At 44.4% G+C, this 24,724-nt stretch overlaps 1 protein-coding gene across 2 annotated transcripts; it reads right to left on the bottom strand.

The window, feature by feature from the left end:
• Window positions 1-6,014: 6,014 nt before the first annotated feature.
• txnl1 (thioredoxin-like 1) lies at window positions 6,015-20,723 on the bottom strand. Of its 2 annotated transcripts, XM_052458597.1 has the most exons (8): window positions 20,428-20,723; window positions 19,701-19,797; window positions 19,278-19,451; window positions 18,520-18,642; window positions 13,182-13,251; window positions 9,777-9,949; window positions 6,874-6,978; window positions 6,015-6,482 (listed from the first exon to the last, which is right to left on the bottom strand). In XM_052458597.1, the coding sequence occupies exons 1-8, from the start codon at window positions 20,523-20,525 to the stop codon at window positions 6,453-6,455; spliced, it is 870 nt and encodes a 289-aa protein (XP_052314557.1). In that variant the 5' UTR covers window positions 20,526-20,723; the 3' UTR covers window positions 6,015-6,452. The 2 variants fall into 2 exon arrangements, with proteins under 2 accessions (XP_052314557.1, XP_052314558.1); XM_052458598.1 differs by lacking the exons at window positions 6,015-6,482; window positions 6,874-6,978 and adding an exon at window positions 8,604-9,664.
• Window positions 20,724-24,724: the final 4,001 nt, after the last annotated feature.

The raw sequence follows: 24,724 nt of genomic DNA, 5'->3' as shown, positions 1-24,724 counted from the left end.
AGACTGGTCCAATGGTGTTGTAACAGGCCGTGTCCCAAAATGGCACCCTATTCCCTACGTAGGTGCACTACTTTTGACCAGAGCCCTATGGAACCCTATTCCCTACGTAGTGCACTACTTTAGACCAAGGTTTACATAACGAATAGGGTGCCATTTGTGACGCAGTTACAGTAACAGTGGCATGAGAGTCAGTCAGTCAGTCATCGAAGGGACATGATGTCCATATGGCCTCAGTCCACCAACTGTCAGGACCAGGACAGGACACTGATGGCATGGTATGAGCAGCCTACTGAGGTTATGGCCTGGTCTGGTCTGGCATGGTCTGGTCTGGCATGGTATGGTCTGGCATGGTATGGCCTGGCATGGTCGGGTCTGGTCTGGTCTGGCATGGCCTGGCATGGTCTGGTCTGGCATGGTCTGGTCTGGCATGTTCTGGTCTGGTCTGGTCTGGCATGGTCTGGCCTGGCATGGTCTGGTCTGGCATGGTCTGGTCTGGTCTGGCATGGTATGGCCTGGCATGGTCTGGTCTGGTCTGGTCTGGTCTGGTATGGCCTGGTCTGGTCTGGCATGGTATGGTCTGGTCTGGTCTGGTCTGGTCTGGTCTGGTATGGTCTGGTCTGGCATGGTCTGGTCTGGCATGGTATGGCCTGGTCTGGTCTGGCATGGTCTGGCATGGTATGGTCTGGTCTGGCATGGTATGGCCTGGCATGGTATGGTCTGGTCTGGCATGGTATGGCCTGGCATGGTATGGTATGGTCTGGTCTGGTTTGGCATGGTATGGCCTGGTCGAAAGGTGAAAACAAAATGGATACATGGAAAAGTTATATTTCAGTGTCGATAACATCAGTTAAACATAATGCAGTAATCTGGTCTGTCACACCACTGCTTAAATGGCTACAGGATGAAATACATGTTTACTCCCATCATGCAGCCTGTTAAACTGACCAACCTGTTTCAGATGAGTCACCCTCATCTGAGGATCTCATCAGGGGGCCACTAGAGGTTAGTAGTAGATGGTTGATGGCGGCTGTCCCGTTCTGTGGTGCTGGACCTGGGCCCGTACCCATAAAGCGTCTCAGTGTAGGAGTGCTGATCTAGGATCAGGTCTCCCAATCTGTCCATATAATCTTATTCATTGTGATTTAAAATACGAAACTGATCCTAGATCAGCATTATGGATACAGGCCGTGGTTGAAACCATCCTAAAAGCAGGCCTTCGATGCAGGACCACCAGTTGTCTGCCATCTATATGCCTTATGTCAGGGCCCGTGGGTCAATTCAGTCAGGGTCTCAATTTACTGTTGACAGTTAAAATAGTAGAATACAATTTTGAAATGTGGTTGATCCTAGATCCGCATTATGAATACAGTTTACTGTTGACAGTTTGAAATGTGGTTGATCCTAGATCTGAATTATGAATACAGTTTACTGTTGACAGTTTGAAATGTGGTTGATCCTAGATCCGCATTATGAATACAGTTTACTGTTGACAGTTTGAAATGTGGTTGATCCTAGATCTGAATTATGAATACAGTTTACTGTTGACAGTTAGAAATGTGGTTGATCCTAGATCCGCATTATGAATACAGTTTACTGTTGACAGTTAGAATAGTAGAATACAATTTTGAAATGTAGTTGATCCTAGATCCGAATTATGAATACAGTTTACTGTTGACAGTTTGAAATGTGGTTGATCCTAGATCCGAATTATGAATACAGTTTACTGTTGACAGTTTGAAATGTGGTTGATCCTAGATCCGCATTATGAATACAGTTTACTGTTGACAGTTTGAAATGTGGTTGATCCTAGATCTGAATTATGAATACAGTTTACTGTTGACAGTTTGAAATGTGGTTGATCCTAGATCCGCATTATGAATACAGTTTACTGTTGACAGCTTGAAATGTGGTTGATCCTAGATCTGAATTAAGAATACAGTTTACTGTTGACAGTTAGAAATGTGGTTGATCCTAGATCTGAATTATGAATACAGTTTACTGTTGACAGTTAGAATAGTAGAATACAATTTTGAAATGTGGTTGATCCTAGATCTGAATTATGAATAGTTTACTGTTGACAGTTTGAAATGTGGTTGATCCAAGATCCGCATTATGAATACAGTTTACTGTTGACAGTTAGAAATGTAGTTGATCCTAGATCCGCATTATGAATACAGTTTACTGTTGACAGTTAGAATAGTAGAATACAATTTTGAAATGTAGTTGATCCTAGATCCGCATTATGAATACAGTTTACTGTTGACAGTTAGAAATGTGGTTGATCCTAGATCTGAATTATGAATACAGTTTACTGTTGACAGTTTGAAATGTGGTTGATCCTAGATCCGCATTATGAATACAGTTTACTGTTGACAGTTTGAAATGTGGTTGATCCTAGATCTGAATTATGAATACAGTTTACTGTTGACAGTTAGAAATGTAGTTGATCCTAGATCCGCATTATGAATACAGTTTACTGTTGACAGTTAGAAATGTAGTTGATCCTAGATCCGCATTATGAATACAGTTTACTGTTGACAGTTAGAAATGTAGTTGATCCTAGATCCGCATTAAGAATACAGTTTACTGTTGACAGTTAGAAATGTAGTTGTGCACCAGCAGTTTTTCCTTTACATCAGTCACTCAATTAGCACATTTATTTTTTGGGGGGGGTCAGTTAGTCTAGAGGCCAACTACCTAAACTTGTAGTTAATCGAATTACTGACCGGGGGATCCCCATTGATTTGGTTAGTCACCCAGATATATTCAAAACTGCAACAACAACAACAAATCTCCACGCCATAGCAAATGTGTAGAATTGCAGGAAATGTGTTACGTAGTTGTACAATCTTCTCTCCGCCCCATGGCAAAATGTGTAGAATTGCCGGAAATAAACAACAACAACGAAAAATGTTTATTTTTTATCTCCAGTGTCAAGAGGAGGTCCGCTAAAATTAGGGCCCCCAAAACGCTAGGGCCAGCTCTGGCTACTTAGGGGCCCCAAAACGCTAGGGCCAGCTCTGACTGCTTAGGGCCCCCAAAACGCTAGGACCAGCTCTGACTGCTTAGGGTCCCCAAAATGCTAGGACCAGCTCTGAATGCTTAGGGCCCCCAAACGCTAGGGCCAGCTCTGACTGCTTAGGGCCCCCAAAACGCTAGGGCCAGCTCTGACTGCTTAGGGCCCCCAAAACACTAGGGCCAGCTCTGACTGCTTAGGGCCCCCAAAACGCTAGGACCAGCTCTGACTGCTTAGGGCCCCCAAAACGCTAGGGCCAGCTCTGACTGCTTAGGGCCCCCAAAACACTAGGGCCAGCTCTGATTGCTTAGAGCCCCCAAAACGCTAGGACCAGCTCTGACTGCTTAGGGCCCCCAAAATGCTAGGGCCAGCTCTGGCTGCTTAGGGCCCCCAAAACGCTAGGGCCAGCTCTGACTGCTTAGGGCCCCCAAAACGCTAGGGCCAGCTCTGATTGCTTAGGGCCCCCAAAAAGCTAGGGCCAGCTCTGACTGCTTAGGGCCCCCAAAACGCTAGGGCCAGCTCTGACTGATTAGGGCCCCCAAAACTCTAGGGCCAGCTCTGGCTGCTTAGAGCCCCCAAAACGATAGGGCCAGCTCTGGCTGCTTTGGGCCCCCAAAAAGCTATGGCCAGCTCTGGCTGCTTAGGGCCCCTAAAAGCTAGGGCCAGCTCTGGCTGCTTAGGGCCCCCAAAAAGCTAGGGCCAGCTCTGACTGCATGTGTGGGTATGAATTACAGACATTTTTTATTGTAAATAAGAATAGAATCTTACAACACTTCTACATAAAATGTGGATGCTATCATAATTACGGATAAACCTGAATGAATTGTGAATAATGATGAGTGAGAAAGTTAAACACATTTACAAATGAGTGTGTGGTTTAGAAACAAATTATATTCTTATTTACAATAAAAGTGACTCCAAAATAACACAATACATTATTTACCATTCATTTCTATTGGGCACAAAATAATCTGAAACACAACCAAAACAAACAGCAAATTAATCCAACAAGTTTGTAGAGTCACAGGCTTCATGTAATCATTGAGTGGTAGGAATATTGGTACCAAATACTACATTTTTGACTACTTTAACACACAAATGGATTTGTCCCAATATTTTTGGTCCCCTACAATGGAAGGACTATGTACAAAAAGTGGTGTAATTTCTAAACGGTTCACCAGATATGGATGAAAATACTCTTAAATGAAAGCTGACAGTCTGCACTTTAACCACACAGTCGTTGTATCGTTTCAAATCCAAAGTGCTGGAGTACAGAGCCAAAACAACCAAAACAATGTGTGACTGTCCCAATACTTTGAGTTCACGGTGTTTTGTCCAATTTGAGCATAGGTCAAAAGCTGTTTTTATTATTTAGAGAATAGCAGGATGCCATTTCACTTTAACATAGATGTCTCTGTCCTTAGAGGTACAACCAGGAAGAGGATATTGCTGTGCATTAGGATTTCTTCAATATGTATTTAAAAACGTAGCCAATGGAATGATATGCCTCTAACATAACCCCCAACGCGTGGACTAACGCCGTACGCAGCTAGCAACAGCAAACAGGAAATCAAATCAAACCACCCGCGTCAATTAAAAACGGTACAATTTTAGAACGGTATCATTGATGTTTTTGATTTAAAAAATAAAAAACAATTAATTTCAAGTTCACACAGGTTTACGTTTGTAGTAGTTCATTATGCCGGTGGTAAAAGCTCTCTTTTCCGTCATTCTGGTTGCTGTGATTCTATTGAAGGAACAACCTTCGGTTGATTTATTCTCTTCCCGTCTTTCAGGCAGCAGCCACGGCTGAGCTTCGTCATGACACCATTTATGAAAACCCTTCCATAATATAAGATACTAACTTGTCCTCTTCAGATCACTCAATTTATAAATCACAGTCAAAATGTCAAATCGGAATAGTACACACACACACACACACACACGTTTTGTCAGATAATTTTTTTATTTGGTCAAATTATTTTATCATTTTTTAAATAGGCCTTAACTGCCAATGCAGATGATCGATTTTTCAAAAATAACAAGGATTTTTCTCAATATGGTAAATTATGTTTATCATAAATTAACAGACAGAAAGTGCCAAGAATTAAAATAAATGCACAGGCCTAAATGAGCTTATAACAAAAACTAATTTAGTCATCTAGCAGCCTTGATCTTGGTTTGATTAGGAGTAGCATCAGTCAACAATTCTCTGTTATATTAACACAGTGTTGTCCCAGCTTAATAATTAACACCACTTTTCATTTTAACAATATAAATAAACATATCAATATTTGTTTTTTAATGCAAATTAAAACATATCCCCAGCAACATAATTTTTTTTGTATCCCCGGTAGAAATGTTAATTAATTACCAAGAGATCCTGTGTAATTGCAAAAATAAAATCATGGAATTTCTGTATGTTATGTTTATACAAAATCTGAAGAGAATTACTGTAAAAAAAAAATTAAAAAATCTCTCACAATTAACTGAAATCACCTCTCTCAAATATTGTTTCCCCAAAAATTCAGAAAGAGGACAAATATAACAGAGCCCGTATTTCTGATGAAATCAACCGTTCAGCGGAAAACAAGAGCTCTCTGAAGTGCGGTAGGCGCCCATCGATGTAAGACGTTATAGCAAAGCCTTTGGTGACACGATGTGGTCAAAAAATGGCATTACATCATCCTCGTCCCCATTCAGAAGTGGACTCACGCACCTGTTGGTGCTCGAGATGCTGCTACCGTCAAACTCCTTCACCCGGGATTCTTCCCTTTTTGCAGTAGACTTAGTCATAAGCATGTCCACGGGGACGATCAGTGCTTGAAGACGACTGGTACATTTCGGTGCCGGAACTATGCAATATTTTACGATAACAGGAACTCCAGCAGTACAAAACATGACGTACCCTGGGAACTCCATTTTCCTCAGTCTTTGTGAATGGTGGTTAGGAAGATTTTTGTTTAAACTTTTCAAAAAAAATTCAAGAGACATGAAATACCAATGTGCCTTTGAAAAAGGATTGTGTTTATTTACAGTGTTTTTTTTGTCGGAATTACATTTTTTTTTTAAATGAATTGCGCGAGTTGCCTCGCCGAGGTCATTTCACCCGCAGAACAGAGGAGCACAAACTCGTATAAACGTTAGGTTGATGCGTGTGTCCCAAATGACTCCCTATACAATGCACTACTTTTGACCGCTGACACCTCTGGATCAAAGCCAGACTTCAGGATGGATATCAGGCCCCCCCCCAAAAAATATATAGTGTACTTTAAAAAGGGAATTAGGGTGCGATTTGGAACACAGCATTGGTTGGTCTGTATTGTGTTAAAGTGGAGCAGACCCTAACCCTCCCAGTGGCAGCTTTGGCAGACAAACAAGTCCTGGGAGAGATCGTCGCAGCAATACGGGCAGTCTTCTCCTCCGCTCTTCCTTATCAGTGACTCTCTCCTTTCTTGCCCACAACCTACGTTGAATAGAAAACACAGGCGTGTAAACAGTGCAGGAATCCTCCTCGTCCCAAAGGAGTAGACGTCAACTAAAAACCTCCTACATTGTATGCAGTAGCAAATAACATTATTATTAGCACCAAGTGAAATAAAAAAAAAATCATATTGACATGTATAGTGGAACAACTGCACATTGTTGATTTAATTTAAATCTCCACATTAGCCTGATTTAATTGCTGAAATCAATGTAATGTACCATTGAAATGATATTGCTATGATTGTATCATTAATGTTAGGCCTCATCTGACGAGTGGCCTGATCCCAATGCAGGATACAAAAATCACAATTCAATACCGTCAACATCATAGTCTCATAGCTGTTTGGGGAGGAGGGGGGGGCAGATCTTACCCGTTTGAAGTCATTCATGTTCGTTGCCTGTACAGGGGTCCCAATAAAAGTAAGGTAATTGATTTTCGTTGTCTCTTCATCCCCTTGATTGTTCTTCACAAACATCTGTTACAACACATGGGGGAAGAAACAACTTCATCATAAAGGAACACAACTTCATCATAACAGAACACAACTCCATCCTAAAGGAACACAACTTCATCCTAAAGGAACACAACTTCATCATAACGGAACACAACTCCATCCTAAAGGAACACAACTCCATCATAAAGGAACACAACTTCATCATAACGGAACACAACTTCATCATAAAGGAACACAACTTCATCATAAAGGAACACAACTTCATCATAAAGGAACACAACTTCATCATAACAGAACACAACTCCATCCTAAAGGAACACAACTTCATCATAAAGGAACACAACTTCATCATAACGGAACACAACTCCATCCTAAAGGAACACAACTTCATCATAAAGGAACACAACTTCATCATAAAGGAACACAACTTCATCATAACGGAACACAACTTCATCATAAAGGAACACAACTTCATCATAAAGGAACACAACTTCATCATAAAGGAACACAACTCCATCATAAAGGAACACAACTCCATCATAAAGGAACACAACTCCATCATAAAGGAACACAACTCCATCATAAAGGAACACAACTCCATCATAAAGGAACATAACTTCATCATAACGAACACAACTTCATCATAACGGAACACAACTTCATCATAACGGAACACAACTTCATCATAACGGAACACAACTTCATCATAACGGAACACAACTCATAACGGAACACAACTCCATCATAACGGAACTCCATCATAAAGGAACACAACTTCATCATAAAGGAACACAACTTCATCATAACGGAACACAACTTCATCATAACGGAACACAACTCATCATAAAGGAACACAACTTCATCATAAAGGAACACAACTTCATCATAACGGAACACAACTTCATCATAAAGGAACACAACTTCATCATAACGGAACACAACTTCATCATAAAGGAACACATATCATAACGGAACACAACTTCATCATAAAGGAACACAACTTCATCATCATAAAACACAACTCCATCATAAAGAACACAACTTCATCATAAAGGAACACAACTTCATCATAAAGGAACACAACTTCATCATAACGGAACACAACTCCATCATAAAGGAACACAACTCCATCATAAAGGAACACAACTCCATCATAAAGGAACACAACTTCATCATAAAGGAACACAACTTCATCATAAAGGAACACAACTTCATCATAAAGGAACACAACTTCATCATAAAGGAACACAACTTCATCATAAAGGAACACAACTTCATCATAACGGAACACAACTTCATCATAAAGGAACACAACTTCATCATAACGGAACACAACTTCATCATAACGGAACACAACTTCATCATAAAGGAACACAACTTCATCATAAAGGAACACAACTTCATCATAAAGGAACACAACTTCATCATAACGGAACACAACTCCATCATAAAGGAACACAACTTCATCATAAAGGAACACAACTTCATCATAACGGAACACAACTTCATCATAAAGGAACACAACTTCATCATAACGGAACACAACTTCATCATAAAGGAACACAACTTCATCATAACGGACAACACAACTTCATCATAACAACTTCATCATAATACAACTTCATCATAAAGGAACACAACTTCATCATAAAGGAACACAACTTCATCATAACGGAACACAACTCCATCATAAAGGAACACAACCATCATAAAGGAACACAACTTCATCATAAAGGAACACAACTCCATCATAAAGGAACACAACTCCATCATAAAGGAACACAACTTCATCATAAAGGAACACAACTTCATCATAAAGGAACACAACTTCATCATAAAGGAACACAACTTCATCATAAAGGAACACAACTTCATCATAACGGAACACAACTTTATCATAATGGTCAGTTTAAGTGTTGCCCTGGCATGCTCAATAGAGAACCTACTTTTGAAAGAGCTTTCTCGTCTAGGACCATTGTCTGGGAAACTGCCCATAAAGGATATAATTCACGCAGTCTTAGTTCGAACTTATGTTGCCAATCAAGCAACAAATATCTGATTTTTCTTTTCTGTAAACATGCATTCTGTAAACATGCATTCTACATTATATCACATCTGTGTGTAGCCTAGTGGGCTGCGGTTGAGACAACAAAAAATCATCACTATTTTGTGCCACTAGATGGCTGTATGGTTCTACATTAACACAACTCATTTATTTAACTAGGGAAGTGAGTTGAGAACAAATTCTTAATTAAAATTGGAATGCATGTCGGCACAACATTATATTGACAAGATAATGGGCAATGGGAATAAAAGTCTACAAAGGCAGAAGGAGGCGGGATCAGGTGGGAGCATTCTAGCCAATGAGAGAGTAGATACGCATTTGACCAACAGACACAACTCTGATATAAAATAAGTGTTTCTCAAAAGTTGCCAGGATACCACGTGCATCTATCTATCAGTAATTCATAACCTAAACATTACCAAACTTTATTTCATCAAATCAATTACATTTTATGTTGACCAAGTTCAAAGCTCATTGACCTCCATACAGAAACTCTCCCATTGGTCTGCTTCACATTTTATTCTCATGGGGACAGATATCGGGGCGGAGTCGGTCCTCTGGCGTCGCCTCCTCCTCTTTGTCTGAAGTTCAGAACTGGACAACACCTCCTTCTTCTTCTTCTAGCTTGAGAACAGGAACCAACTGAGGTACATGCAGTGTTTCAATATCATGTGACCTCAGGGAAAAAAAGGGTGAAGGAAAGAACCAGGAAATGAGAGGCCTGCAGGTGATTGGTTGGTGTTAAATGACTTACGGTGACGCTCTGGACATTCTGGAATTTGACGTATCTCAGTGGGATCAGTCCGTCGTCCTTGAAATCCTCCTCAGCCAGGTCCAGGGTCTGTGTGGCCTCGCTACGCTCAGCATCGTCAAAGTCCATGGAGCGAGGAAGGTTAATGAAGATCTTCACACACTTTGGTGCCTGGGCTGTATAACAGGGAGAAATGGAAGTAGGCAGAGAGAGGGGGAGGGGGGGAAAGGAAGTAGGCAGAGAGGGGGGAGTAGGCAGAGAGGGGGGAGGAAGTAGGCAGAGAGGGGGGGAAGTAAGAGGGGGGAAGTAGGCAGAGGGGGGAAGGGGGGGGGAAAGGAAGTAGGCAGAGAGGGGGGAAAAGGAAGTAGGCAGAGAGGGGGGAAAGGAAGTAGGCAGAGAGGGGGGGGAAAGGAAGTAGGCAGAGAGGGGGGAAGGAAGCAGGCAGAGAGGGGGGAGGAAGTAGGCAGAGAGAAGTAGGCAGAGAGGGGGGAAGGAAGTAGGCAGAGAGGGGGGAAAGAAGTAGGCAGAGGGGGGAAAGAAGTAGGCAAAGGGGGGAGTAGGCAGAGAGGGGGGGAAGTAGGCAGAGAGGGGGGAAGGAAGTAGGCAGAGAGGGGGGAGGAAGTAGGCAGAGAGGGGGGAAAGGAAGTAGGCAGAGGGGGGAAGTAGGCAGAGGGGGAAAGGAAATAGGCAGAGAGGGGGGAAAGGAAGTAGGCAGAGAGGGGGGAAAGGAAGTAGGCAGAGAGGGGGAAAGGAAGTAGGCAGAGAGGGAGGGAAAGGAAGTAGGCAGAGAGGGAGGGAAAGGAAGTAGGCAGAGAGGGGGGAAGTAGGCAGAGAGGGGGAAAGGAAGTAGGCAGAGAGGAGGGAAAGGAAGTAGGCAGAGAGGGGGAAAGGAAGTAGGAGGGGGAAAGGAAATAGGCAGAGAGGGGGGAAAGGAAGTAGGCAGAGAGGGGGGAAAGGAAGTAGGCAGAGAGGGGGGAAAGGAAGTAGGCAGAGAGGGGGGAAAGGAAGTAGGCAGAGAGGGGGGAAAGGAAGTAGGCAGAGAGGGGGAAAGGAAGTAGGCAGAGAGGGGGAAAGAAGTAGGCAGAGGGGGGAAGTAGGCAGAGAGGGGGAAAGGAAGTAGGCAGAGAGGGGGAAGTAGGCAGAGAGGGGGGAGTAGGCAGAGAGGGGGGGCAGAAAAGGAAGTAGGCAGAGAGGGGGGAAAGGAAGTAGGCAGAGAGGGGGAAGGAAGTAGGCAGAGGGGGAAAGGAAATAGGCAGAGAGGGGGGAAAGGAAGTAGGCAGAGAGGGGGAAAGGAAGTAGGCAGAGAGGGAGGGAAAGGAAGTAGGCAGAGAGGGGGAAAGGAAGTAGGCAGAGGGGGAAAGGAAATAGGCAGAGAGGGGGGAAAGGAAGTAGGCAGAGAGGGAGGGAAAGGAAGTAGGCAGAGAGGGGGGAAAGGAAGTAGGCAGAGGGGGAAAGGGGGAGAAAAGGAAGTAGGCAGAGAGGGGGGAAAGGAAATAGGCAGAGAGGGGGGAAAGGAAGTAGGCAGAGAGGGGGAAAGGAAGTAGGCAGAGAGGGGGAAGTAGGCAAGGGGGGAAGTAGGCAGAGAGGGGGAAAGGAAGTAGGCAGAGAGGGAGGAAAGGAAGTAGGCAGAGAGGGGGAAGTAGGCAGAGAGGGGGAAAGGAAGTAGGCAGAGAGGGGGGAAAGGAAGTAGGCAGAGAGGGGGAAAGGAAGTAGGCAGAAAAGGAAATAGGCAGAGAGGGGGAAAGGAAGTAGGCAGAGAGGGGGAAAGGAAGTAGGCAGAGAGGGGGGAAAGGAAGTAGGCAGAGAGGGGGGGAAAGGAAGTAGGCAGAGAGGGGGGAAAGGAAGTAGGCAGAGAGGGGGGAAAGGAAGTAGGCAGAGAGGGGGAAGTAGGCAGAGAGGGGGGAAAGGAAGTAGGCAGAGAGGGGGGAAGTAGGCAGAGAGGGGGGAAGTAGGCAGAGAGGGGGAGTAGGCAGAGAAGTAGGCAGAAGGGGGGGAAGGAAGTAGGCAGAGAGGGGGGAAAGGAAGTAGGCAGACTGGGGAAAGGAAGTAGGCAGAGAGGGGGGAAAGTGTCAGAGAGGGGGGGGAAGTTTTGGCAGAGAGGGGGAGGCAGAGAGGGGGGAAAGGAAGTAGGCAGAGAGGGGGGAAGTAGGCAGAGAGGGGGGGAAAGGAAGTAGGCAGAGAGGGGGAGGCAGAGGGGGGAAAGGAAGTAGGCAGAGAGGGGGAAAGGAAGTAGGCAGAGAGGGGGGGGAAAGGCAGAGAGGGGGAAAGGAAGTAGGCAGAGGGGGAAAGAAATAGGCAGAGAGGGGGGAAAGAAGTAGGCAGAGGGGGGAAAGGAAGTAGGCAGAGAGGGGGGAAAGGAAGTAGGCAGAGAGGGGGTGGTAAGGAAGTAGGGAGAGAGGGGTGGTAAGGAAGTAGGCAGAGGGGAGGGAAAGGAAGTAGGCAGAGAGGGGGGAAAGGAAGTAGGCAGAGAGGGGGGGAAAGGAAGTAGGCAGAGAGGGGGGAAAGGAAGTAGGCAGAGAGGGGGAAAGGAAGTAGGCAGAGAGGGGGGAAAGGAAGTAGGCAGAGAGGGGGGAAAGGAAGTAGGCAGAGAGGGGGAAAGGAAGTAGGCAGAGAGGGAGGGAAAGGAAGTAGGCAGAGAGGGGGGAAGTAGGCAGAGAGGGGGAAAGGAAGTAGGCAGAGAGGGGGAAAGGAAGTAGGCAGAGAGGGGGAAAGGAAGGAGAGGGGGGAGGAAGTAGGCAGAGAGGGGGAAAGGAAGTAGGCAGAGAAAGGAAGTAGGCAGAGGGGGGAAGTAGGCAGAGAGGGGGAAAGGAAGTAGGCAGAGAGGGGGAAAAGGAAGTAGGCAGAGAGGGGGAAAAGGAAGTAGGCAGAGAGGGGGAAAGGAAGTAGGCAGAGAGGGGGAAAAGGAAGTAGGCAGAGAGGGGGAAGAAGTAGGCAGATACAAAGGAAGTAGGCAGAGTCTGGAAGTAGGCAGGGGGGAAAGGAAGTAGGCAGAGAGGGGGGGAAGTAGGCAGAGAGGGGGGAAAGGAAGTAGGCAGAGAGGGGGAAAGGCAGGCAGAGGGGGGAGTAGGCAGAGACATCTAGTAGGCAGAGTCTGGAGTGGCAGAGGGGGGTGATATGTATGAGACAGGTAATGGAAAGATACTGAGTCAGTTGTACAACTGAATTCCCTCAACTTAAATGTGTCTTTTGCAATTTTTTGCAGAGATGGGGGGAGGCAGAAAACAGGGCAACCAAAGAAAGCGTGGTCTGACAACAACAAACGATAAACCACGATCAATCCAATAACGGACAACATCTATTCCGTCGGCCAACGGTCAAATTTAAAAATGTTTTCCATTTCAACTACATGCACTTTTACTAGGAAACGGAGCAGCATTTAGGAGCTGACCAGGAAGAATAAGGACTCACCGAAGTCAGAGGACAGGAGCTTCATGGAGAACAGCTTGACAGGCTGGTTGAAGGACATAGTAATTAGGAGCTGAGGAGGAGAAAATATGAGTTTAGTACTATACATCTATTAGTCTGTCAGTGAGGGGTGATACTATACATCTATTAGTCTGGTCTGTCAGTGAGGGGTGATACTATACATCTATTAGTCTGTCAGTGAGGGGTGATACTATACATCTATTAGTCTGGTCTGTCAGTGAGGGGTGATACTATACATCTATTAGTCTGGTCTGTCAGTGAGGGGTGATACTATACATCTATTAGTCTGGTCTGTCAGTGAGGGGTGATACTATACATCTATTAGTCTGGTCTGTCAGTGAGGGGTGATACTATACATCTATTAGTCTGGTCTGTCAGTGAGGGGTGATACTATACATCTATTAGTCTGGTCTGTCAGTGAGGGGTGATACTATACATCTATTAGTCTGGTCTGTCAGTGAGGGGTGATACTATACATCTATTAGTCTGGTCTGTCAGTGAGGGGTGATACTATACATCTATTAGTCTGGTCTGTCAGTGAGGGGTGATACTATACATCTATTAGTCTGTCAGTGAGGGGTGATACTATACATCTATTAGTCTGTCAGTGAGGGGTGATACTATACATCTATTAGTCTGGTCTGTCAGTGAGGGGTGATACTATACATCTATTAGTCTGTCAGTGAGGGGTGATACTATACATCTATTAGTCTGGTCTGTCAGTGAGGGGTGATACTATACATCTATTAGTCTGTCAGTGAGGGGTGATACTATACATCTATTAGTCTGGTCTGTCAGTGAGGGGTGATACTATACATCTATTAGTCTGTCAGTGAGGGGTGATACTATACATCTATTAGTCTGTCAGTGAGGGGTGATACTATACATCTATTAGTCTGTCAGTGAGGGGTGATACTATACATCTATTAGTCTGTCAGTGAGGGGTGATACTATACATCTATTAGTCTGGTCTGTCAGTGAGGGGTGATACTATACATCTATTAGTCTGTCAGTGAGGGGTGTTACTATACATCTATTAGTCTGGTCTGTCAGTGAGGGGTGATACTATACATCTATTAGTCTGGTCTGTCAGTGAGGGGTGTTACTATACATCTATTAGTCTGGTCTGTCAGTGAGGGGTGATACTATACATCTATTAGTCTGTCAGTGAGGGGTGTTACTATACATCTATTAGTCTGTCAGTGAGGGGTGATACTATACATCTATTAGTCTGGTCTGTCAGTGAGGGGTGATACTATACATCTATTAGTCTGGTCTGTCAGTGAGGGGTGATACTATACATCTATTAGTCTGGTCTGTCAGTGAGGGGTGATACTATACATCTATTAGTCTGGTCTGTCAGTGAGGGGTGTTACTATACATCTATTAGTCTGTCAGTGAGGGGTGATACTATACATCTATTAGTCTGGTCTGTCAGTGAGGGGTGTTACTATACATCTATTAGTCTGGTCTGTCAGTGAGGGGTGATACTATACATCTATTAGTCTGTCAGTGAGGGGTGATACTATACATCTATTAGTCTGGTCTGTCAGTGAGGGGTGATACTATACATCTATTAGTCTGGTCTGTCAGTGAGGGGTGATACTATACATCTATTAGTCTGGTCTGTCAGTGAGGGGTGATACTATACATCTATTAGTCTGTCAGTGAGGGGTGTTACTATACATCTATTAGTCTGGTCTGTCAGTGAGGGGTGATACTATACATCTATTAGTCTGGTCTGTCAGTGAGGGGTGATACTATACATCTATTAGTCTGGTCTGTCAGTGAGGGGTGATACTATACATCTATTAGTCTGGTCTGTCAGTGAGGGGTGTTACTATACATCTATTAGTCTGTCAGTGAGGGGTGATACTATACATCTATTAGTCTGGTCTGTCAGTGAGGGGTGATACTATACATCTATTAGTCTGGTCTGTCAGTGAGGGGTGATACTATACATCTATTAGTCTGTCAGTGAGGGGTGATACTATACATCTATTAGTCTGTCAGTGAGGGGTGTTACTATACATCTATTAGTCTGGTCTGTCAGTGAGGGGTGATACTATACATCTATTAGTCTGGTCTGTCAGTGAGGGGTGATACTATACATCTATTAGTCTGGTCTGTCAGTGAGGGGTGATACTATACATCTATTAGTCTGTCAGTGAGGGGTGTTACTATACATCTATTAGTCTGGTCTGTCAGTGAGGGGTGATACTATACATCTATTAGTCTGTCAGTGAGGGGTGTTACTATACATCTATTAGTCTGTCAGTGAGGGGTGATACTATACATCTATTAGTCTGGTCTGTCAGTGAGGGGTGATACTATACATCTATTAGTCTGTCAGTGAGGGGTGTTACTATACATCTATTAGTCTGTCAGTGAGGGGTGATACTATACATCTATTAGTCTGGTCTGTCAGTGAGGGGTGATACTATACATCTATTAGTCTGGTCTGTCAGTGAGGGGTGATACTATACATCTATTAGTCTGGTCTGTCAGTGAGGGGTGATACTATACATCTATTAGTCTGGTCTGTCAGTGAGGGGTGATACTATACATCTATTAGTCTGGTCTGTCAGTGAGGGGTGATACTATACATCTATTAGTCTGGTCTGTCAGTGAGGGGTGTTACTATACATCTATTAGTCTGGTCTGTCAGTGAGGGGTGTTACTACATCTATTAGTCTGGTCTGTCAGTGAGGGGTGATACTATACATCTATTAGTCTGTCAGTGAGGGGTGTTACTATACATCTATTAGTCTGGTCTGTCAGTGAGGGGTGTTACTACACATCTATTAGTCTGGTCTGTCAGTGAGGGGTGATACTATACATCTATTAGTCTGTCAGTGAGGGGTGATACTATACATCTATTAGTCTGTCAGTGAGGGGTGTTACTATACATCTATTAGTCTGGTCTGTCAGTGAGGGGTGTTACTATACATCTATTAGTCTGGTCTGTCAGTGAGGGGTGATACTATACATCTATTAGTCTGTCAGTGAGGGGTGATACTATACATCTATTAGTCTGTCAGTGAGGGGTGTTACTATACATCTATTAGTCTGGTCTGTCAGTGAGGGGTGATACTATACATCTATTAGTCTGGTCTGTCAGTGAGGGGTGATACTATACATCTATTAGTCTGGTCTGTCAGTGAGGGGTGATACTATACATCTATTAGTCTGTCAGTGAGGGGTGATACTATACATCTATTAGTCTGGTCTGTCAGTGAGGGGTGTTACTATACATCTATTAGTCTGGTCTGTCAGTGAGGGGTGATACTATACATCTATTAGTCTGGTCTGTCAGTGAGGGGTGATACTATACATCTATTAGTCTGGTCTGTCAGTGAGGGGTGATACTATACATCTATTAGTCTGGTCTGTCAGTGAGGGGTGATACTATACATCTATTAGTCTGGTCTGTCAGTGAGGGGTGATACTATACATCTATTAGTCTGGTCTGTCAGTGAGGGGTGATACTATAGATCTATTAGTCTGTCAGTGAGGGGTGTTACTATACATCTATTAGTCTGGTCTGTCAGTGAGGGGTGATACTATACATCTATTAGTCTGGTCTGTCAGTGAGGGGTGATACTATACATCTATTAGTCTGTCAGTGAGGGGTGATACTATACATCTATTAGTCTGTCAGTGAGGGGTGATACTATACATCTATTAGTCTGGTCTGTCAGTGAGGGGTGTTACTATACATCTATTAGTCTGTCAGTGAGGGGTGATACTATACATCTATTAGTCTGGTCTGTCAGTGAGGGGTGATACTATACATCTATTAGTCTGTCAGTGAGGGGTGATACTATACATCTATTAGTCTGGTCTGTCAGTGAGGGGTGTTACTATACATCTATTAGTCTGTCAGTGAGGGGTGTTACTATACATCTATTAGTCTGTCAGTGAGGGGTGATACTATACATCTATTAGTCTGGTCTGTCAGTGAGGGGTGATACTATACATCTATTAGTCTGGTCTGTCAGTGAGGGGTGTTACTACACATCTATTAGTCTGGTCTGTCAGTGAGGGGTGATACTATACATCTATTAGTCTGGTCTGTCAGTGAGGGGTGTTACTATACATCTATTAGTCTGGTCTGTCAGTGAGGGGTGATACTATACATCTATTAGTCTGGTCTGTCAGTGAGGGGTGATACTATACATCTATTAGTCTGTCAGTGAGGGGTGATACTATACATCTATTAGTCTGTCAGTGAGGGGTGATACTATACATCTATTAGTCTGGTCTGTCAGTGAGGGGTGATACTATACATCTATTAGTCTGGTCTGTCAGTGAGGGGTGTTACTATACATCTATTAGTCTGTCAGTGAGGGGTGATACTATACATCTATTAGTCTGGTCTGTCAGTGAGGGGTGATACTATACATCTATTAGTCTGTCAGTGAGGGGTGATACTATACATCTATTAGTCTGGTCTGTCAGTGAGGGGTGATACTATACATCTATTAGTCTGGTCTGTCAGTGAGGGGTGTTACTATACATCTATTAGTCTGGTCTGTCAGTGAGGGGTGATACTATAAATCTATTAGTCTGTCAGTGAGGGGTGATACTATACATCTATTAGTCTGGTCTGTCAGTGAGGGGTGATACTATACATCTATTAGTCTGTCAGTGAGGGGTGATACTATACATCTATTAGTCTGGTCTGTCAGTGAGGGGTGTTACTATACATCTATTAGTCTGGTCTGTCAGTGAGGGGTGATACTATACATCTATTAGTCTGGTCTGTCAGTGAGGGGTGATACTATACATCTATTAGTCTGGTCTGTCAGTGAGGGGTGATACTATACATCTATTAGTCTGGTCTGTCAGTGAGGGGTGATACTATACATCTATTAGTCTGTCAGTGAGGGGTGTTACTATACATCTATTAGTCTGGTCTGTCAGTGAGGGGTGTTACTATACATCTATTAGTCTGGTCTGTCAGTGAGGGGTGATACTATACATCTATTAGTCTGGTCTGTCAGTGAGGGGTGATACTATACATCTATTAGTCTGTCAGTGAGGGGTGATACTATACATCAATAGAAGGTGACATCAATAGAAGGTGACATCAATAGAAGGTGACATCAATAGAAGGTGACATCAATAGAAGGTGACATCAATAGAAGGTGACATCAATAGAAGGTGACATCAATAGAAGGTGACATCAATAGAAGGTGACATCAATAGAAGGTGACATCAATAGAAGGTGACATCAATAGAAGGTGACATCTCACACTAAGAAGGAAAAAATAGCTGCGTTCCACTTGGGTCTCGTCAATTACATCCTCAGACTCACCTGTTCATCACAGTCAGACTCCAGGTAGGTGGTGTCCTTGACTAAGCAGTTTTCAAAGCCGCTTTCATCACTCTCATTTAGACACTCACAGCCAGCTTTGTTCACAAACGGCATCAGGTCCATCTGAACACACAGAGTACAAAGATACATTTTTTAAAAAGGCTGAACCCATGTTAAGTGCACGGTACAAGCGAGCACAAAAACAAAGATTTCATTCTAGTCAAGAGGTTCTCACACCTACTTGTGTAGCTTTGTAAAGCACCACCCTAAAGGTTGACACTGCTTTACTGAAATGTGAGCTTATGTATCGTATGGTTAGCTTCGACTTATGCTAAACCTTCTACTGCCTTCCTAAGACCTGTCCTGGGATACCGTCACCACAGACACAGAAATTCCTAAAGTTTTCTGAGTCAGCATTGACAGTGCAAGACAGGGAGGGGTTCTGAGTTCACGTCCTGTCTCGAAAAGACAGGGGGGTTCTGAGTTCACGTCCTGTCTCGGGAAGACAGGGAAGGGTTCTGAGTTCACGTCCTGTCTCGGGAAGACAGAGAGGTGTTCTGAGTTTGCATCCCAGGTCTGGGAAGACAAGGACAGAACTCAGAAGTATATCTAGCCTAGGGCGAGTTCCCCCCAAAAAAAAAAACCAAAGATCAGTTAGCTAGTTGCTAGGCAATAGACCAACTATGATCTTAATTCTAAAGATTATCTTTCCGTTTTGGGAAACTCACCCGAGTGATACCAATTCATCATATACTCACATATCCCTTGGGAATGTCTGAGTCCTCGTTGCTTCCAGGGTCGTTTTCTACATGCTGCTTGATCTTCTCCTCTAGTCCTGAGGCATCTGCGCCCTGATACAGGTCGACGCGCACTTTGTTACGGAAAAACAAAAACGTTGGCGTGGCAGAGATGTTGTTGGCGGCAGCCGTTGCCTGAGAGAGAGAGAGAGAGAGAGTGACATTCAAGTCTTAGTCCCGTGTCTCAACACACATAGCAGACTTCTTCATCCGTATTGGCTCAATGAATAACATGAGAGGACGTTGACATGTCCGAGGCTATGCATCACTTCTTGTCGACCAAGTCTCCTATGACGACAACAACAACATATTGGAGTACCTGGTGTTTTGATAACGACACAGTAGGCTGTATTGATAAAAGTCTTAACACAAAAACAACCTCACCTGACAGACGTGTACATCTACTTCAAGGAAAATGACATGAGGGTACTTGTTACTCAACATGTTGAAAGCAGGGGATATTCTGACACAGGGTCGACACCTGGGGAGCGAAGAAGAGTTCAATAGGAAGCTATTGTCAACTAAACCGGAAGTTTAGTTCATTGGCTAACGTTGCTTAGCTAGCTATTAACAAAGGCTGTTAAAAAAAAAAAACAGAAATGCAAAAGTAAGCCTTACATGTGCAGTAGCTAAAACAATAGCTAGCTAAGCATTATTCTTCATGGCTCGCTAGTTGATGCCTATTATTAAAAACCACTAGCCAGACAGGTGGCTAGCGAGATAACATAACCTCTATGTACCACACATTATATCCCACATATCTGACTGTATTGTTAGATAGCTAGTACCAGACTACTGTCATGCTGTTAAACAAAGTTGTCTAGCTAGTTTAGTCTGTCTGCTATTGCTAAGTCATAGCTGGCTAAGCTATCTATCTAGCTAACGTTAGTTACCTAACAGCTTGGTATGTGGTCCGAGTTAAATTATCATTTGTTATTTTAAAATAGCTATTTGAAAGTATTCCAACAACTGATGTAATTGTGAAATCCGTTTTTTTTTTAAATGAACTAACTAGTTATACATTGACAAATGAAAGTGAATCATTAATTTCAGTGTAGATCATAGCTAGCTGGTAAAAACCAAGGGCCTGGGAACAGATTTGAAACCTTACCCTGCCATTGTGAACTTCACTACCGCAAGCCTTGATCCGGCGTCTGCTAGTTCAGGTTGGAATTCTGAATCATTCCCGATTACTTTTACCCCGACCATTTTTTCCAGCTGTAAATATGTATCTTATTTATGACAGATTATATACAAAATAGTGTCACGGGTGTAAGGACACACTGTCCAAACTCAACTCTTCTGTGGAATCACACACTTTACTGAAGCGCCTTGACGAAGGTTGGCCATTAAACCAATGAAAACCGAGCAGGGCGTGGTCAACTCCACAGCTAAAACAAAATCTAGGAAATATAATGAATTTATTCTCTATAGATTTAACAAATAATGATCCAAGGTAAGTTTTTATTTCACGTGAATCAATCGAAATCAAATCAAATTGTATTTGTCACATGACCCCCGAATACAACGGGTGTAGACTTAACCCTGAAATGCTTATGAGCCCTTCCCAATGATGCAGAGTTAAACAATTATAATAAAAATACAAATATTAACAGGAGGAATAAAATACACATAATGGAGCTATATAAAGGAAGTACCAGATCAATGTGGAGCTATATACAGGAAGTACCAGATCAATGTGGAGCTATATACAGGAAGTACCAGATCAATGTGGAGCTATATACAGGGAGTACCAGTACCAGATCAATGTGGAGCTATATACAGGAAGTACCAGATGAATGTGGAGCTATATGCAGGGAGTACCAGTACCAGATCGCAGTTGCAAATGAGAACTTGTTCTCAACTAGCCTACCTGGTTAAATAAAGGTGAAATAAAAAAATAAAAAAATATGGAGCTATATACAGGAAGTGCCAGCACCAGATCAATGTGGAGCTATATACAGGAAATACCAGATCAATGTGGAGCTATATACAGGGAGTACCAGATCAATGTGGAGCTATATACAGGAAATACCAGATCAATGTGGAGCTATATACAGGGAGTACCAGATCAATGTGGAGCTATATACAGGGAGTACCAGATCAATGTGGAGCTATATGCAGGGGAGTACCAGTACCAGATCGCAGTTGCAACTGAGAACTTGTTCTCAACTAGCCTACCTGGTTAAATAAAGGTGAAATAAAAAGATCAATAAAAAACCAGATATGGAGCTATATACAGGAAGTGCCAGTACCAGATCAATGTGGAGCTATATACAGGAAATACCAGATCAATGTGGAGCTATATACAGGGGTACCAGATCAATGTGGAGCTATATGCAGGAGTACCAGATCAATGTGGAGCTATATACAGGGAGTACCAGATCAATGTGGAGCTATATACAGGAGTACCAGATCAATGTGGAGCTATATACAGGAAGTACCAGATCAATGTGGAGCTATATACAGGGAGTACCAGATCAATGTGGAGCTATATACAGGAAGTACCAGATCAATGTGGAGCTATATACAGGGAGTACCAGATCAATGTGGAGCTATATACAGGAAGTACCAGATCAATGTGGAGCTATATACAGGGAGTACCAGATCAATGTGGAGCTATATACAGGGAGTACCAGATCAATGTGGAGCTATATACAGGGAGTACCAGATCAATGTGGAGCTATATACAGGGAGTACCAGATCAATGTGGAGCTATATACAGGAAGTACCAGATCAATGTGGAGCTATATACAGGAAGTACCAGATCAATGTGGAGCTATATACAGGGAGTACCAGTACCAGCTCAATGTTTGAATGTGTGTTTGTGTTGTCAGTATGCGTGTGTGTGAGTATGTAATGTGTGGGGTTTTTGTGTGGGCGTGTCAGTGTAGTGTGTATACTGTATATAGTGTGTACAGAACCAGTCAAAAGTTTGGACATACCTACTCATTCGAGGGTTTTTCTTTATTTTCACTGTTTTCTACATTATAGAAATGAAATAACAGATATGGAATCATGTATTAATCAAAAAATGTGTTAAACAAATCAAAATATATATTTAGATTTTAGATTCTTTAACGTTAAAATCTGTCATCAACATTTTTGAAGAAAACATTTTTTTAGGCTACTACATGATTCCATGTGTGTTATTTCATAGTTTTGATGTCTTCACTATTATTCTACAATGTAGAAAACAGTCAAAATAAAGAAAAACCCTTGAATGAGAAGATGTGTCCAATCTTTTGGTATCCGTATATATAGTTTTGTGAGGGTGCGTAGAATCTGATCCAGGATAGGGTCAGTGCAGATAGTCCAGATAAACATGAATTAACTATTTATCAGTCTTGTGGCTTGTGGGTGGAAGCTGCCTATTGGTCCGAGAGCCGATGCTCCGGTACCGTTTGGTTGGCTTGAGTCTTTAGCAATTGTTTGGCCCCAGTGATGTACTGGGCTGTCCGCCCCTACCAAGCAGTAAAGCAGCCATTCAAAATGATGTAAGACTTTTTGTGGATTCGGGGGCCCATGCAAAAATCGTTTTATCCTCCTGACGGGTGTGTGTGGACCGTGTTAAGTCCTTAGTGATGTGGACGCCAATGAACTTGAAGCTCTTGACCCACCCCACTACAGCCCCCGGAAATATGGATGGGAGAATGCTCTCCCCTCTTTCTCCTGGAGTCCACGATCAGCTGCTTGGTCTTACTGACTTTGAGGGAGAGGTTGTTGTCATGGTACCACACTACCAAATCTCTGACCTCCTCCTCCCTGTAGACTGTCTCATCGCAGTCGGAGACCAGGCATACCACCGTCATGTCGTCAACAAACTTGATGATGGTGTTGGAGTCGTGCGTGGCCACGCAGTCCTGGGTGAACAGGGACTACAGGAGGGGACTGAGCATACACCCTTGAGGGGACCCCATGTTGAAGGTCAGCATGCCTTAGGTGTTGGTGTTATTGCCTATCCTCACTACCCGGGGCCGTCCCGTCAGGAAGTTCAGGATCCAGTTGCAGAGGGAGGTGTCCAGTCCCAGGGTCCAGTTGCAGAGGGAGGTGTCCAGTCCCAGGGTCCAGTTGCAGAGGGAGGTGTCCAGTCCCAGGGTCCAGTTGCAGAGGGAGGTCTCCAGTCCCAGGGTCCAGTTGCAGAGGGAGGTGTCCAGTCCCAGGGTCCAGTTGCAGAGGGAGGTGTCCAGTCCCAGGGTCCAGTTGCAGAGGGAGGTGTCCAGTCCCAGGGTCCAGTTGCAGAGGGAGGTGTCCAGTCCCAGGGTCCAGTTGCAGAGGGAGGTCTCCAGTCCCAGGGTCCAGTTGCAGAGGGAGGTGTCCAGTCCCAGGGTCCAGTTGCAGAGGGAGGTGTCCAGTCCCAGGGTCCAGTTGCAGAGGGAGGTCTCCAGTCCCAGGGTCCAGTTGCAGAGGGAGGTGTCCAGTCCCAGGGTCCAGTTGCAGAGGGAGGTGTCCAGTCCCAGGGTCCAGTTGCAGAGGGAGGTGTCCAGTCCCAGGATCCAGTTGCAGAGGGAGGTGTCCAGTCCCAGGTTCCAGTTGCAGAGGGAGGTGTCCAGTCCCAGGGTCCAGTTGCAGAGGGAGCAATGTGTCCAGTCCCAGGGTCCAGTTGCAGAGGGAGGTGTCCAGTCCCAGGGTCCAGTCAGGTGTCCAGTCCCAGGGTCCAGTTGCAGAGGGAGGTGTCCAGTCCCAGGGTCCAGTTGCAGAGGGAGGTGTCCAGTCCCAGGGTCCAGTTGCAGAGGGAGGTGTCCAGTCCCAGGGTCCAGTTGCAGAGGGAGGTGTCCAGTCCCAGGGTCCAGTTGCAGAGGGAGGTGTCCAGTCCCAGGGTCCAGTTGCAGAGGGAGGTGTCCAGTCCCAGGTTCCAGTTGCAGAGGGAGTGTCCAGTCCCAGGGTCCAGTTGCAGAGGGAGGTGTCCAGTCCCAGGGTCCAGTTGCAGAGGGAGGTGTCCAGTCCCAGGGTCCAGTTGCAGAGGGAGGTGTCCAGTCCCAGGGTCCAGTTCAGAGGGAGACTGTCCAGTCCCAGGGTCCAGTTGCAGAGGGAGGTGTCCAGTCCCAGGGTCCAGTTGCAGAGGGAGGTGTCCAGTCCCAGGGTCCAGTTGCAGAGGGAGGTGTCCAGTCCCAGGGTCCAGTTGCAGAGGGAGGTGTCCAGTCCCAGGGTCCAGTTGCAGAGGGAGGTGTCCAGTCCCAGGGTCCAGTTGCAGAGGGAGATGTCCAGTCCCAGGGTCCCCAGCTTTGTGATGAGTTTCGCAGGGTACTATGGTGTTGAACGCTGATCTGTAGTCAACGAACAGCATTCTCACATAGTTATTTCCCCTCTTATCCAGATGGGAGAGGGCAGGCTGAAATGCAATTGAGATTGCGTCATCTGTGGATTTCTTGGGGCGGGATATGTGAATTGGAGTGTGTCCAGGGTGT

Source organism: Oncorhynchus keta, chromosome 12 (assembly GCF_023373465.1).
Source record: "Oncorhynchus keta strain PuntledgeMale-10-30-2019 chromosome 12, Oket_V2, whole genome shotgun sequence".
Lineage (NCBI taxonomy): Eukaryota > Metazoa > Chordata > Actinopteri > Salmoniformes > Salmonidae > Oncorhynchus > Oncorhynchus keta.
This window is presented reverse-complemented; position numbering and strand designations above follow the sequence as displayed.

What these genes read in the sequence shown, in the direction of transcription:
- txnl1 (XM_052458597.1), bottom strand. Translation starts at nt 20,525, where the DNA reads ATGGTCGGGGTAAAAGTAATCGGGAATGATTCAGAATTCCAACCTGAA. An exon ending in TAGATGTACACGTCTGTCAG is followed by an intron (nt 19,452 to 19,700) that starts GTGAGGTTGTTT and finishes TCTCTCTCTCAG; the next exon opens with GCAACGGCTGCCGCCAACAA. An exon ending in CAGACATTCCCAAGGGATAT is followed by an intron (nt 18,643 to 19,277) that starts GTGAGTATATGA and finishes CTGTGTGTTCAG; the next exon opens with ATGGACCTGATGCCGTTTGT.